Below are 15,904 nucleotides of genomic sequence, written 5' to 3'. Positions count from 1 at the left end.
TCCATTCCCCACTACCCTGCCAGAGCTGAAGAAGCTTCTTGGATAAGAAGCAAAACATCTTCAAGGAAAAACCAGAAAGTCCAGTTGCCTTCTGAAAAAAGTGCCTTTGGGGCAACCATGACCTGGATGACTGAGTATCTCCATAGACGCTCCTCTATTAAATGTTTACACCAATATTTCCAGCATTTATGCAGCAGAAATAGAGTCACTACGTTTAATGCTTTGTTTATTGGATTTAGACTTCAGAATTCCAGGTGGGCTGCAGAAATTCATATGGCCACTAGAGAGCAGCATAGAAATCCAGAAACCCCTAACTTTTTGCTGCCACTCAAATCCAATCTGGATTGTTGCAATTTACATTCGACAATCTTGCACATTGTGAGATGTGCACATAAGTAGGGAAAATGTTTTATTTCTGGAACATACCATTCTGATGAATCTGTTGAATCATTGACTTCATCTGCTGAATTCATCCAGATCCATAAAACCCAAATGTTTTGGTTGTTCCAGGCTTCAAAATGAAATCTGGGGTTGATGAAGAGGACAAAGGCTTCACATGTTTCTGCCCTCCTTCTGTCAGCAGTTCCAGTGCAACATATTTATTGGCCCTTCCATCATTTTCCCAGCAGTCTCCTTCACTCTGTCCTGTCAGCTGCCTCCAATGGGCACAGTATATTATATCCAGTGTATTATATCCCATCATCTTGGTAGTCCCTGATCTTCCTAGCATCTTCTTATTTTCCCTCCAGCTACTGTCAACATCCCAGCATGTATATTCCACAGAAGTGCCCACAAGCAGCTACTTCTGCCAGTGTTCTATTGTCATTGTCTATTCACCTTTGCAGTGTTTTTCTTCTTATAGCTGCCAGTATCCTGGGCTTTACCTACGGTAGTTCCCCCTACCTTTGCACGTCTGCCCTGAATAAAACATTCACATTTTGAATCATGTATTAAACACTTTGCACATCCCTAATATTTCCTCATGACTAAGTTACATTCCAACAGGACTTTTAAAAGTGGGATTTAAAATCTGTTGTATATTTGTGTCTCTTTCACTGAACTTTCACTCATTCTGATTCTGTTTAGGCTACTTTTAAAGGGTGGATGGATATTATGTATGCAGCTGTTGATTCACGGGATGTAAGTAGCATTTCATATTCTATTAAACACAGAGAAAGGTTTCTGGTTCATAACTGTATGTTGTATTTTATAATCCATAGTTTTTCCTCTGCTAAAAATTATATTTGTTTAATATAAATACTTAGCATTTCTCAGTTCCTGTAATTGAGAAAAGGTTTCACAGGAATGATGAACTGAAAGACATTTTCATTTCATAGCTGGGTTCCAGTTTTGTCTTCCTGCAGATGAAAAAGTTTCTGCCATCTGTGGAAGTTTTCAATAAAACATTTCAACAATGGAATGAGATGAGAAGTGATCTCTGCTGATTATCCCTTCTCCCTACTTTGGCCCCATCACCTCTGGAAATTTGGGAAGAATTAGGAGGGCCTCCAGAATTGCCAAAAATAGGATGCTATAGAGCAGCGATGGCGAACCTTTTTTGGCTCGCGTGCCACAAGTGGGGGGAGCGCGGGGGGGTCGTGTGCGGGCGTGCCGCACCCATAATGTAACGCTTCCGGTTTGCTCGGAGGGTGGTTTTAAGCGTTCCGAAGGCTTCAGGGAAACCTCCAGACGGTCCCTGAAGCCTCTGGGGGGGGGCAGGGGAGGCTCTTTTCGCCCTCCCCAGGCTCCTATAAAGCCTCTGGAGCCTGGGGAAGGCGAAAAATAGCTTTTAAAAATGTGAACTCTGCTGGCCAGCGTGCACATGCGCGCTGGCCAGCTGACAGGGCAGCGCCTCGCGTGCCCTGACAAATGGCTCTGCGTGCCACTTGTTGCACACGTGCCATAGGTTCACCATCATGGCTATAGAGTGTAGCGGGAAAAATAGGACTAGGCGAAAACATGGCAGGTTCCTTGTAATCTGAGTTCGTTGAATATGGGAGAATTTCTGATTGATCAAAGTCTACTTTCACAGCATGGATAGAAACAGGAATAGATTCCTAATTTACAATGAATTGTTGTGTTACAAAAGAATTTGATTACTGTCTGCCTTAAGTGATTGTACTAAGATACTGTATTGTTTTATGCCTTGTAGGTAGAAGAACAACCCTATTATGAGGATAATCTATATATGTATCTTTACTTTGTTATCTTCATCATCTTTGGATCATTTTTTACCTTAAACCTCTTCATTGGTGTCATTATAGATAATTTCAATCAGCAAAAGAAGAAGATAAGTACTTAAAGTGTTTGCTGTATGCTCTGGAAGTAAAATCTACAATTAAAAAAAACCATAAGAAACCCCCTTAAAATATTAGAACAATATACATTTAAATATTTATATAAATACTACTACCTTGTCATCTTGAGTTTCCAGTAGGTTTTTTTGCCAGCTACAGTAATGTCACCATTATTAGTTTATTTCTTTTTTTACCTATAATCCTCCTCCCCAACCACATCTTCACTTTCAGTGCAGGAACCAATATGAAGGTAAAGAAATTAAATGTTTTTATGTACCGGTTGACAAAACAGAAAAAAAAAATTAAGGAAGTAAGAGTAGATACAACTCATTTCTTCTAAATTATGTTACTATATTACAGCTTTTCACTGGAGCCCCCTGAGCATGATTCCAACCCAACAACTTAAGTTGAGAAAGTATAGTTTGTTCAAAGTTGTAGTTTTATGAGTGATTGGGGGGGGGGGGGATCAGGGCTTTATAATTCAGTGCAACATGTGATCTAGTCTTGATGACCTTTGCAACAATTGCCTGTTGTATTTGGAATATTAATTTCATAGGAGGAGAGTAGATGTAGTTATTTCATAAGCATATTTATTTTTTTCCAAAAGGATGACCAGGATGGGTAATAGCATAAAACCAAAAGAAAAAAAGGGATCAACAAATCAAAGCATAGTGAACCGGACATATAAATGATTGAATCACAGAAAACACTAAAAGGAAGTGAATTCTAACTCCCTTTCTAAAGGCAGATGGAGAAGAGGGGCTGGAGACAACTTCTAAGAGTAGGCATTTGATAACTAGGAACTGATGCATGGCAAGACCCTATTCCACCCACAGAACCAAGGGGAGGTGAGAGTTTTAAATAAGGGTATCCATAAAAGGCATCTCCTGCAGATCTCAACATCCAAACAAGTTCATAACAAGAAAGGTTCCTAACTGATCATTAGGACCTAAACCATCCAACATATTCAAAATTAAACTCTTCTGTGTTGAATTCTGCCCATAGGATAGCCGAAACTAATGCAGTTCTTTTAGCAAAAACATAATATGTTCCTCGAATTTGGCATAGTTTAACAATAAAGTAGCTGCATTTTACATTAATTGCTTTGGGACACTGTTCAAAGACTATTTCGCACACAGCATATTGCAGTACTCTAAACACAACCAAGACATCAATAATTGTGTCTCTATTTAAGCTTTACAGAAAGTTGCTGCTTGCTACAGCAGGCATAATTCTGCAATTGTGCTTTTTGGCACTGGGGGACACAAAGACAAATGTGGAGAAAGACTTTCCTAGATTATAAGCCTGGTCTTTCAGGAAGAGTTTAGCCAATCCTGCTTTAACTTCTTAAATTTATTCTATAATAGTCTATATTTATAAATATTCCCTGGACAGCTAACAAAACGATTCTTCAGAAACAAAAACAATGAAAGCATTGCACCCATTCTATTAAAATGATCTAGCAGCAAAACTAGAGAAAAGAGAAACCTTTAATTGTTCTTCCTCTTTCTACTAAGAGCGGTGGTGGCCCAGTGGTTAGAATGCAGTACTGCAGGCTACTTCTGCTGACTGCCAGCAGTTCAGCAGCTCGAATCTCACTGGTTCAAGGTTGGAAGCCTTACATCCCTCCAAGCAGAGGTGGGTTGTTCCTGTTCGGCCCGGATCGGGCGAACCAGTAGTGGCCGGTGGGGGCCCCACCCGCCCGGATGCTTCTGCGCATGTGCAGAAGCAGTGCGCACGTGCATGAGTGAAACTATTTTTAAAAATGGAAACCCACCACTGCTTCTGAGATTGGTAAAATGAGGACCCAGGTTGTTGGGAGCAATATGCTGGCTCTGTAAACCACTTAGAGAGGGTTGTGAAGCGATATATAAATCTAAGTGCTATTGCTAATACAAAATATAGACAAACAAGAATGGTTATATATTCTTTGATCTCATAGCCAGAAAAGAAATCTTACCTTGTGAACCTACTGTCCATATTTTGAAGGGAAAGGTCAGATTTAAAAAGTTATTCACTGTATATGGTATTATACAGAAATAAATTCTTAAGACTCTTCCAGGCCTTAAATTTCAAACGCAATTCTTTTTATTTTGCCTAGAAATAGACTCAGGCCAGTGGATATGATATGATATGATACTGGAATGATATGAAATTGTAATAATGTAATATTATTATCACTGGATTAATATGTGTTTCTACATCATTACATACATCAACATGTAGTGTAACTAGATTTGATTTATTTCTTTACTTTGGAGGACAAGACATTTTTATGACAGAGGAACAGAAAAAATATTACAATGCAATGAAAAAGCTGGGTTCCAAAAAACCACAAAAGCCAATACCAAGACCAGGGGTAAGGATTTCTATGTTACATATTTTCTACTCTCAGATCACACTTTCTAACTCTTAACATCTTGTTTAAAATAATATAGACTGCATTTCTTGTAATGATATGTGACAATAAAATATCTGAAATTGCAGCTTATCAAATAGAGCAGGGGTGTCCAAACTTGGGAACTTGGGAACTTTAAGACTTGTGGACTTCAACTCCCAGAATTCCCCAGCCAGCCATGCCACAAGTCTTAAAGTTCCCAAGTTTGGACACCCCTGAAATAGAGGATTTTGTTTCAAGATTTGATTTTTTCTTTTGATTTATACCACTTAGTATAATTGTCAGTTCCCAAAAGGAGAGGACACGAATATTAGTAAAACAAACAATGAAAGAAAAATAATCCAATACTAAAGAAAACTCTTTTTGCAATATTAATATTTTTTGTATTTGTTTTTACAGAATAAATTTCAAGGATTAGTCTTTGACTTTGTAACCAAACAAGCCTTTGACATCACTATCATGATTCTTATTTGCCTTAATATGGTCACCATGATGGTTGAAACAGATGACCAAAGTAAAGAAATGGAAATTATTTTATCCAGGATTAACTTGGTATTCATAATTCTTTTCACCGGAGAATGTGTACTCAAACTGATTTCACTTCGTCATTATTATTTTACCATTGGCTGGAATATTTTTGATTTTGTCGTTGTCATTCTCTCCATTGTAGGTAAGAACCATTTGTTTCCAAAAATACATAATGGCTAACCTCATTTACTAAATTGCATTAGATTTCTAATTCAGTAATAGGTTTGTAATCTGATTCAATAAAGTCATGTACCATTTTTTTAGATTCCTAGTTCAGTAATAGGATTGTTTTATATATATATAATTCAAATAATAGTTCATAGTAATTGGCAAATAGAATTAAATATAAGCATGACAAAAATGATATATTGAAACACATAGAAAAATGCTAGACTTCAAATACGCGGCGGGGGGAGGGTTGGTCCTGCATGAGGCAATCTACATTATGATTGGTTGCTGGAGGAGTTTCCCTTTTCTCCGCCTTTTTCTTCTGTGTGCTTTATATGCTTTACTGTGGTTTACCTCATGATTTACCTCATGATGTAGTGGGGTGCCTGGCTATCTTGTTTACTGTAAATATAATGTAAAATTGTATATAAAACTACAAATTCATGTTAGCATCTCTGACTCCATTTGGACACTGGCTGTGTAATTCCCTGACAGAACCAGATAATTTTTACACATTTTCTTCTGTTTGCAAATTGATTGGTTTAGAATTTACCTAAGATAATGAAGATTAGCAGTCTTAATTTTTTTTAACCATTAAGTTTATTGCTTGTTAATTTTTTTCAACATACCAGCATCTAATCAATATGTTTCCTTTGGACTAATATAGCAGTTTACATTTAGGAATCATTTAAAACTATTTTAATTTGCATGTGTGCTTAATACACAGGTTCTGCTTTTTAAAGTGATGAGAAATAATGGGTGCGATAGAAATGTCACTTTTATTTATTTTTTTCCTTTTGCAGGAATGTTCCTCGCAGAGATCATTGAGAAATATTTTGTGTCCCCCACCTTGTTCCGAGTAATTCGACTTGCCAGGATAGGTCGAATCCTGCGCCTAATCAAAGGGGCAAAGGGGATCCGCACTCTGCTTTTTGCCTTGATGATGTCTCTCCCTGCCTTGTTCAACATCGGTCTCCTCCTTTTCCTGGTCATGTTCATCTACGCCATATTTGGAATGTCCAACTTTGCCTACGTGAAGAGAGAAGTTGGCATTGATGACTTATTCAATTTTGAAACTTTTGGCAACAGCATGCTCTGCCTTTTCCAAATTACCACCTCTGCTGGCTGGGATGGCCTGCTAGCGCCCATCCTAAACAGCGGGCCTCCAGATTGTGACCCTGAGATAGACCATCCGGGTAGCTCAGTCAAGGGAGACTGTGGCAATCCTTCGGTTGGAATTTTCTTCTTTGTCAGCTACATTATCATCTCATTTTTAGTTGTAGTCAACATGTACATTGCTGTCATTTTGGAGAACTTCAGTGTGGCTACCGAAGAAAGTGCTGAACCTCTGAGCGAGGATGATTTTGAGATGTTTTATGAGGTCTGGGAAAAGTTTGATCCAGATGCAACCCAATTTATAGAATATAGTAAACTTTCTGATTTTGCTGCTTCATTGGATCCTCCTCTTCTGATTGCCAAACCAAACAATGTTCAGCTAATTTCAATGGACCTGCCCATGGTGAGTGGCGACAGAATTCACTGCCTTGACATCTTGTTTGCTTTTACAAAGCGTGTCTTGGGAGAAAGCGAAGAAATGGATTTACTCAGAGTGCAAATGGAAGACCGCTTCATGGCAGCCAATCCATCCAAAGTTTCATACGAACCAATCACCACCACATTAAAGCGAAAGCAGGAGGAGGTTTCCGCCACCATCGTCCAGCGGGCTTTCAGACGTTTCCTCCTAAAACAGAAAGTTAAAAAAGTAACTTCTATGTATAATAAAGAAAAATGCAGAGATGGCGACGTCCTACCCATCAAAGACGTGACCTCTGACAGGTTTAATGGGAATTCCAGTCCAGAGAAAACCGATGAGAGTTCCTCGACCACTTCTCCCCCTTCCTATGATAGTGTTACTAAGCCAAACAAAGAGAAATATGAAAAGGGCAAAACAGAGAGAGACTTTAAAGGGAAAGATATAAAAATTAGCAAAAAGTGAAAAACGATCATTTGTATTATTTGTTCTTCAACCTGTTTACAGCCTTTGAAGGGGATGTATTTGTCAGCAAAGCTCCACTGGAGAGTTATGCTAAACTGTCAGCATTTATAAATATAAAACCTGTATATCTATGTATAGATATAGACATACAAAGATATGTCTCTATATAGATATGTACGCTCTCTTTCAAGGTTAGTGCCTATAACAAGACAGGGAACACCCCCCCCCCCCCCAGTCACCGGACCTTAACTCTGGAAATGGAGTGGCAGCCTCCTGTTGCTCTAGCTGAAAAAGAGAAAAGGAACGATATTGCTGCTCAGTATAAAGTGGGCAAAGCTATCGCGTTCAGCAAGGTACAAGACACTTAATTCAGTAAGTGTTCTCACTGTGTGTTCTTCAGCAGCCACATTCGCCATATTTTTGCCTGTGCACACGCGCACACACAAATACACAGTGTAGGTGAATTTATCATTTTTTAACAAACAAACAAAAAATCCGCAGGGTGTTTATATATGTGACTATTTTTGTAAATGGGGTTTCTGTTGTGGGAGGGAAGGGATGGGGGAAGTAGGACGAGGTGTTCCACTCTCTTAATTCTCTATAACCTTCAGACGGGGGAAGCAATTTGCTCGAAGAGATGCTGCACGCTCCTAGGTTGTGTGTTGGAACCCTTGTGGCATCATCCAGTACTGGTTTCCACTGTTTTTGCTGTTTCAGCTTGGAGCAATTTTATACTTTCTGTTACGTGGAAACCTCTTAGCCCTACTATTTATACCAATTCCAAGTTACATTATTTTTTACGCTGGTTACCAAATCAGAAAGGGTGCACATGCACCTACTTAGGTTTGTGTCTGTGTGTGCTAGCATGCATCGCGCGTCCGTGCGCGTGCACACACACACACACACGGAGTATCTTAGTCCTAGGGATTTGTCTCAACCCAGTCCCTTTGCCTAAGATAGGATTATCTTTGCACTGAACAATCACTTAGGTCACAGGTTAATTCCTAATACATTGCAGCAGTTAGGAACAAGGAATACACAAATGTCCTGTGTCAGAGGCGCCTGTTGATTGAAGGTCACAGTTAAAAGGTTCAGAAGGAAAAAAAAAATAGGGAAAGAAAATCCCCTGAAAGAATGGACAAAAAATTAGGATTCTATTTTGTCTTAAAATACTGCGTGATCAGCTGCTCTCTGTATAGTATATGCCTACATTCTTTTTAAAAATAATACTGCTACAGGTATAAGTTGCAAAGACCTGTTTGTACATATTTGAGCCTACAGTTGTTCTGGACACAACATTATTTCTGCAAACATGTGCCCTAGCAGGCCTAGCTTGCAAACTATTGACAAATCCTTGTATTCTGTGCCATTATAGATAATTTGGATGGATGATGCTGAAGCTTGTGAATACTGCCATTGCTAGCAGTGTGCTGTGATCCTTCTACCATTTACCTTTGCTTTCTGTAGGAAGTGCTGAATGAAAACGGTTCCTCCTATCTCTGAATTATATAGTTTGCAGTTATTGATCACTTTTCTTTTCTTTTTAGCTTTTTGAAATTTGAAGTGGCTACTCCATGGTGTAGACCAAGGCTATATATGGAATAATGCAAGCTGTTTCACCTGTTGACAGTGCTATTAGCATATATAAATAATGTAAAAAAAAAAAGCAGTACTGATGTACATAAACTGCATCGGTGCTCTTTTTGTTTCCATGTTTTGTTTTATTTTCATTGTATCTTTCAACTGAGCTCTCCACAGTACTAAAAAAAATAAAATAATTAATGACCATTTGTTCATTTCTTTGTTTAATGACACATTTCACATTGATGCCTCGGTGTGAAGAAATCGTGCTCAAGCTAAGAGAGTTTATATGCTAGTGATTTATAACACTGCTGTATCAGTGATGATAAATTACAGCGTTCTTGTCAGTGTTGCATGGATGACAGCAAAACCACTGATTTGAAAGTGGTAGTAAAGCTAACTGCCACTGTCAATTGGCAAATTTCACTTTCTTCCTTTGATCATTTTAGTTCTTTCTTTTGTTGCTAGAGCACTCTTCATACTTCTAAAATGCTGCAGTGGGAAAAATATGTGGCGTTCCCATTTATTTCATTAGATAACGAGCCAAATATAGATGGAGTGGTTACATATGCTGCATGGGTTTTTTTATGTCCCAGTTCAGGTAGTCCCTGACTTACAATAGCTGATTTAGTGACCGTTCAAAGTTACAGAGGCAATGAAAAATGTGACTTATGGCTGTTTTCCACACTTATGGCTGTTGCAGCATCCCCATGGCCACATGATCAAAATTCAGACGCTTGGCCACTGACTCATATTTGTGACGGTTGCAGTGTCCTGGGGCAGTGGTGGGTTTCAAAATTTTTTGGAACCTACTCTGTGGGTGTGGCCTGCTTTGTGGGAGTGGCTTGAAGGCCTGTGACAGGGCAGGAGTGGCTTGCCGGCCATGTGACCAGGTGGGAGTGGCTTGGCAGCCATGTGACAGGGTGGGAGTGACTTGCTGGCCATGTGACCCAGTGGGAGTGGGATGTTAGAAGATCCCAAATGAATTTAGAAAGGCTGGGTCCCAAACCGAGCTGGCTTAACTGGGATAGGGGGAATAGGGGGTAGAGCTTCACCAAGGACCTCCTCTCCTTTCTCCTCCTGAGATCGCTGCCTTTCCCCCAAAAAGCAGAGGGCATCAGTATTTAGAGGGAGCGTCTCCCAACTTCCCCCCTTTGTGTGTGTGTCTCTCTCTCTCTCTCTCTCTCTCTCTCTCTCTTCCTCCACCCGTTTCTCTCCCCCCTTTCCTTCCTCCTCCTTTTCCTCTGCACGGTTCCCCCCCGTTTTTCACGCTGAGCCATTGGGGGAGAGAGAGACGGATTGAGGGGCGCAAAGAGATGGGGGCGTCCCATTTTGAGAAGCCTCCCTTCGCAAAAGATCGCTGAGAGGAGGAAAGGGAGAATTCCCCACCCCACTCAGCGCTGTTTTCGATGGGAGGCTTTTCCCCCCTCTCAGAGCTGTTTCCCTTCGCAAAAGATCTCTGAGAGGAGGAAAGGGAGGATTCCCCACCCCACTCAGCGCTGTTTTCGATGGATAGGCGTGTGGCTTGGTTTAGCAATGGAGCGGCTTCTGGACGGGCGGGGGGGCGAGCGAGTGAGTGACAGGGGCGGGGCAGGAACATACTTCTGGGTTCATTGACCAACCGGCTTGCCCGAACCGGTGCGGACCAGCAGAAACCCACCACTGGTCCTGGGGTCATGTGATCACCTTTTGCAACTTTCTGACAAGCTAAGTCAATGGGGAAGCTGAGATTCACTTAGCAACCATGTTACTAACATAATAGTGATCTGCTTAACAGCTGTGGCAAGAAAGTTCGTAAAATGGTACGAAATGTAACAACTGTCTCGCTTAGCAACATACATTTTGGTCATAAGTCAAGGTGCAAAGTCTTGCACCTAGATGGGGAAGCACGTCTTCTGAAGGAGCAGGTCTAGAATTTGGAGTCCTTGTTGATTCATGCTGATAAGTGGAAGTCATAACCGGGAAGGTGGTGTTGGTGAGTATTTTCCACAATACTGATCGATACACCCATTGCAGCTTTACAAGAACAGATAGTAAGTGGGAATGACCTTGGGGCACAACAGGAAGAGCCACAGACTGGACAATTTTCATGTAAAAGATTTCTCATCCCGCGAAGGGATGGAATGGGAAATGTTTCAAAAGGGACCCTCCCTACTTTTCTGGATAGTAAAAAAGAGAGAAGGAAGAAGGGTTTCAAGCTCTTAATGTAATCTTACCATAAAACCAGAGTAGTGCTCATGGTTGTGCTCCTCAAGGATAATCAGGAGGACTCGACCAAGTAATATGTTCTCCTTCCCACCCATACGGATTATTGCAATCCATTCCACAGGAGGTTTCTTTTGAAGACCATGGCAGAAACTACAATTAGTTTCCAAAGCAGTAATCCGCTAGCTGGTGGGCACATGTCACGAATGCACATTAATCCCTATGCTATAGGGCCCTGCATTGGCTTCTAGACGCAGTCAAAGTGCAAGTTTTGATTGATAAAGCCCTATGTGGCTTTGAGCCCAGAAGTCTCTAGGAGTCTATTTTGCAACTCGAATTGACCCACTGGATTTGTTTGTTCCAGGAGAAGCTGCTGTCATTAGTTCACTTCCATGAAGTGGGAAAAGCCAAGGTACAGAATACAGCTGCTTTTCTGTGATAGCACCTGCTTTTTGGAGCAGCATCTTAGCTGAGTTCAGTCTGGCCCCCCTCACAGTGTCATTTTGCAAGGTGTTGAAAATGAAGCTCTTCCAATGAACCTTGTGGTGTAAGCAGCAGTCATTTTGGGGTTGGGGCAGGGGTGAAATTCAGCAGGTTCTGACAGGTTCTGGAGAATCGGTAGCTGAAATTTTGAGTAATTTGGAGAACCAGCAAATACCACCTTGTCTGGCCCCTGAGTGGGTGGGAATGGAGATTTTGCAGTATCCTTCCCCCAGGAGTGGGTGGGAATGGGGATTTTGCAGTATCCTTCCCCCAGGAGTGGGGAAGGAATGGGGATTTTGCAGTATCCTTCCCCCAGGAGTGGGGAGGGAATGGGGATTTTGCAGTATCCTTCCCCCAGGAGTGGGGAAGGAATGGGGATTTTGCAGTATCCTTCCCCCAGGAGTGGGGAAGGAATGGGGATTTTGCAGTATCCTTCCCCCAGGAGTGGGGAAGGAATGGGGATTTTGCAGTATCCTTCCCCCAGGAGTGGGGAGGGAATGGGGATTTTGCAGTATTCTTCCCCTGTCACACCCACCAAGCCACACCCACAGAACCGGTAGTAAAAAAAATTGAATTTCACCTCTGGGTTGGGGTTAGGGATAGATTTGCTGGTTTTACCTTTGATTTGGTTATGTTAATGAAATTGTGTTGTGCTTTAATTTATGTGCCTTTATTAACAGTTGGTGTCAGGAGTGAAAGATCAGGTCCACAAGTGGAGGTACAATTAAATTGATTTACTGCTAATCATATGTATGCACAAGAATCTTCTCAACTAATGGTTAACCCCTGCTTGGGGTTAGATAAAAGATCAATAGAATTCAAGGTAGGTTGAACTTAGTTCCATTGTGACTTATAGGGATTCGAGGCTGATCCCTCTTTTAACTCCACCTCCAGAGTCTTCCGTTTCTTTTACAACTGCAAGTTGAATGGATAAATGAATGAAGAACATTATGCCACTGTTGCCTCTGGGAGCAATAGCAAATATAATGATGAAAGAGATAAATGTCAAATATTATTCTCTTATGCTATGATTTAATTTTAAGCAGCCCAACCAGAAAATTACCAAGATACTTTTCACTGTTCTAAAGTCAAGTTCCTTTTCCTTCTCAATATGCAAAACCACAAAATGCAAGCATCCACTGACAGAAATTCTGCAATTGACTTCCAGTTGAGTTAATTCATTACCCCTCATTTGTTTATTCTGGATCTTACTGAAAATCATTATTTGCCATTTGCTGTTGCATTTCAAATGAGGGTTTGAATGAAGCCATGCGGATTTATTCTGAAATAGTCCTCAGAACCCACAACCGATATTCAATGTATGGTGCTGATCTACTAATTTATCTTTACTCATATAAATTCAAGCATTTTGACCTTCATGGTAAAAACATGCTGCAGTCAGCATCGTAGAGGGAATAAAGATGCTGCAGTGAACTGAAATGCATTACCAGCTCCCTGGAGAAAAGGCCTTTACATCCATCTCAACCACAGGAAGCAGGTTAAATAAGTAGGAAGGTGTCATGAATAATTTACAGCTGGGGAATTCTGGGAGTTGAAGTTCACACATCTACAAACTGCCAAAGTTGAAAAGCACTGATTTAAGCCACACTGCCTTAATTTGAACGCCCTCCCTTCAAATCTATGCTTTTTCCTGGGGGGGCGGGGGGGGCGGGCATATACTGTATGTGGATGCAGAACAAAGAAACTGAGTTACTCCAGATAGCCATAAGGCCAAGAAACAACAGTCAGAACAACAAAGCTAGCTTGGTCCTGGGAAGTACTGGAAAAACTTCAGTAAAACTCCAGCATGGTTTATACAATACTAAAACCATAAAGTGGATTGCTACATGATTCTAGTGTTTGTGACTAGAAAATCATGGCCAATGGTTCAGCATGTGATTCCAGCTACCTGTAATTTGTTTAGTAAATCATGCTAAAACGATATTATAGTTTAGTATGAACCAGCTCATAATAGCTCTCTAGATCAGGGGTGTCAAACTCAAGGCCCAGGGCCCAGATCCAGCCTGTGGAGTGCTTAAATCTGGCCCTCAGGGTCACCCTGGAAGCAGAGAAGGACTGGCCTGTGGTGCCTCTGTCAGCAAAAACGGAGCTCACAAAGGCAACGGGCAGCCCTCCTGAGCTCAGTTTTTGCTGGCAGTAGGTTGCAGGAGGCCGTCACAGTGAAAACAGAGTTCGGGAGCCCGTTTTTGCTGGCAGACTGCTTGGGTGCCCGCGACACAAGTGACGTTGAGCTGGTTACACCCTCCCTGGCCACACATTCCTCCCCCCCTCCGAGGCCAAACACAACCCTGATGAGGCCTGCAATGAAACTGAGTTTGACACCCCTGTTCTAGATAGTTCTTTCCTAAGGATCAAGAAAGCAGAATCTCTTGGTACTACCAACGAAAACAAATTCAAAATGCCATCAGTTGACTTGAGTAATTCATCTTGGAGCTGGTACTAGTAGCTCACTAGTTTTGCATTGAATTTTTTCTGTGGGCATAGCTACTGTATGTTGTATCTACGTCCAGACATGGGATTCTGTTGCTCCAACTTTGGGGGTTTTATTGGTATGTCATTATTATTTATTAGCGTATGGTGTTTTTACGTTAGTTAGGAGACTACAATGCAATTGCACCGCAGTAGTTTGGCTGCCAAGGTATGTGCTCCACTGTAGGAAATGCTCAGGCGGTTCCCATGGTGCACTACAAGAGAGTGAACTGGCTTTGGACCAGAAAGAAAGACAAGTGGCTCTTCCCGCAGTGGCATCCAAGGCCCCCTACCTTCTCGGAGCTGCCTCGTAAATGGGCACTGCAACTGGGAAGGTTCAAAGGGCAAGAATCTGACTTTCTGCACAGAGCACCACTGAAGTGGTATCTATTTTATCTACTCACACAGAGCAAGCTTTCAATCTGTGGGGTGGACAGAGCTGAGATGAGTGACAGGAGCTCACCCTGACATGCAGTACCAGAACTTGAACTGCTGAAGGAGAAACCATCTCCAGTGGCATTAAGCCACTGAGCCATCAGTGCTAGTATGTGATGAAGTATTTTTTTTGTATTCTGTCTTGGAATCACAAAAGCTTCAACTGCTCTTTTCAGAGTTTAGGTTGGGCCAAACTATTAATAAGCTGCTATTTGCTCACTGCTTTGTTTGCGCCTTTTCCTAGTGTCATCGTATAAACTGGACCAAACTAAGAAACCAATGCCAAATTAGTTTAAAATTTTATTGGTATAGTTATAAGGACAGAATCTTGCAAGTCTGAATGTGGTCTCCCCCCCCATCCCTTTATTTATGTGAACTAAGAGGGTCCTGACTGAGACCTAAATTACTTCCTTCTTGCTCCTCTGATTATTGTCTTGGTAGAACACTTCCTCCTGCCTTTCAAGGCCACTCCCTATTTCCTCTACACCTGGAATTGAGTTTTTTGAATTACCATAGAGTACAAATGATCCTCCCCACCCCTAGTTTCAGCAGCTAGGTGTCATCCTCCAAGAGACTTCCCTGTAGGATTTAGGTTGTCATGGTGATGGGGGCATCACCACCTGCACTTCCCTGCCATGGAGACAGAGCTGGAATAGAACACTCTGTTTAGCTGGCATTGGACATTCTGCACCCAGCATGTGACCTAACTGGGCAGGGGGGCAGCATAACTGAGAAAAGGGAAACGTTTCTATTTTCCAAAGACGAGACAGCAATATAACATTGTACATTTGCAAGATTTTATTTCATATGATGATGTTCGATGATTAACTATAATGATGATTCACATTCTTCAATGGGAAAGAAAGACTTCGGAAGCCTTATTAGGTTTAACAACTTAAAAAATGACAGAATGTGAAAAGAGGCTGGGGAAGGAAAAGAAAAGTAAAGCAATGGGCATGCTTCGTGGTACTGTAATGGCCAGTGGTAGAGATGGACTGCCCAAGAAAATTCAGATAATATACCTCCCTCAAGAGAGGATTCTGTGCTGTTCTTCAAGGCCCTGTTATTTCTGAAAAGGAGAAAGTCTATGGGTAACTACAACTCTACTAGTTACAGCAGCAGCTGTGGAGTCAAGGGTTCTTGTGGTCTGTATCACAGTTGGTATTCAGCAGGTTCTGACCAGTTCTGGAGAACCGGTAGCAGAAAGATTGAGTAGTTTGGAGAACCGGTAAATACCACCTCTGACTGGCCCCGCCCCCATCTATTCTCTGCCTCCCGAGTCCCAGCTGATCAGGAGGAAAAGGGGATTTTGCAGTATCCTTC

General features: G+C 41.5%; 1 protein-coding gene across 2 annotated transcripts in view; it reads left to right on the top strand.

Moving 5' to 3' along the window:
* Nucleotides 1–9,169, top strand: part of LOC309382981 (sodium channel protein type 2 subunit alpha-like) — a 96,025-nt gene extending 86,856 nt beyond the window's left edge. For both annotated transcript variants that reach the window (XM_081934987.1, XM_081934988.1), the window contains 5 exons: nucleotides 1,087–1,140; nucleotides 2,153–2,290; nucleotides 4,552–4,656; nucleotides 5,095–5,365; nucleotides 6,195–9,169. In XM_081934987.1, the coding sequence (XP_081791113.1) occupies nucleotides 1,087–1,140; nucleotides 2,153–2,290; nucleotides 4,552–4,656; nucleotides 5,095–5,365; nucleotides 6,195–7,387 (1,761 nt within the window). In that variant the 3' untranslated portion in view covers nucleotides 7,388–9,169. The remainder of the gene's footprint in view (nucleotides 1–1,086; nucleotides 1,141–2,152; nucleotides 2,291–4,551; nucleotides 4,657–5,094; nucleotides 5,366–6,194) is intronic.
* Nucleotides 9,170–15,904: the final 6,735 nt, after the last annotated feature.

The sequence above is a fragment of the Natrix helvetica genome (assembly GCF_964273705.1).
Source record: "Natrix helvetica genome assembly, chromosome: 1".
Classification (NCBI taxonomy): Eukaryota; Metazoa; Chordata; class Lepidosauria; order Squamata; family Natricidae; genus Natrix; species Natrix helvetica.
The sequence above is the reverse complement of the archived record's forward strand: the minus strand, read 5'-3'. Positions and strand labels throughout refer to the sequence as shown.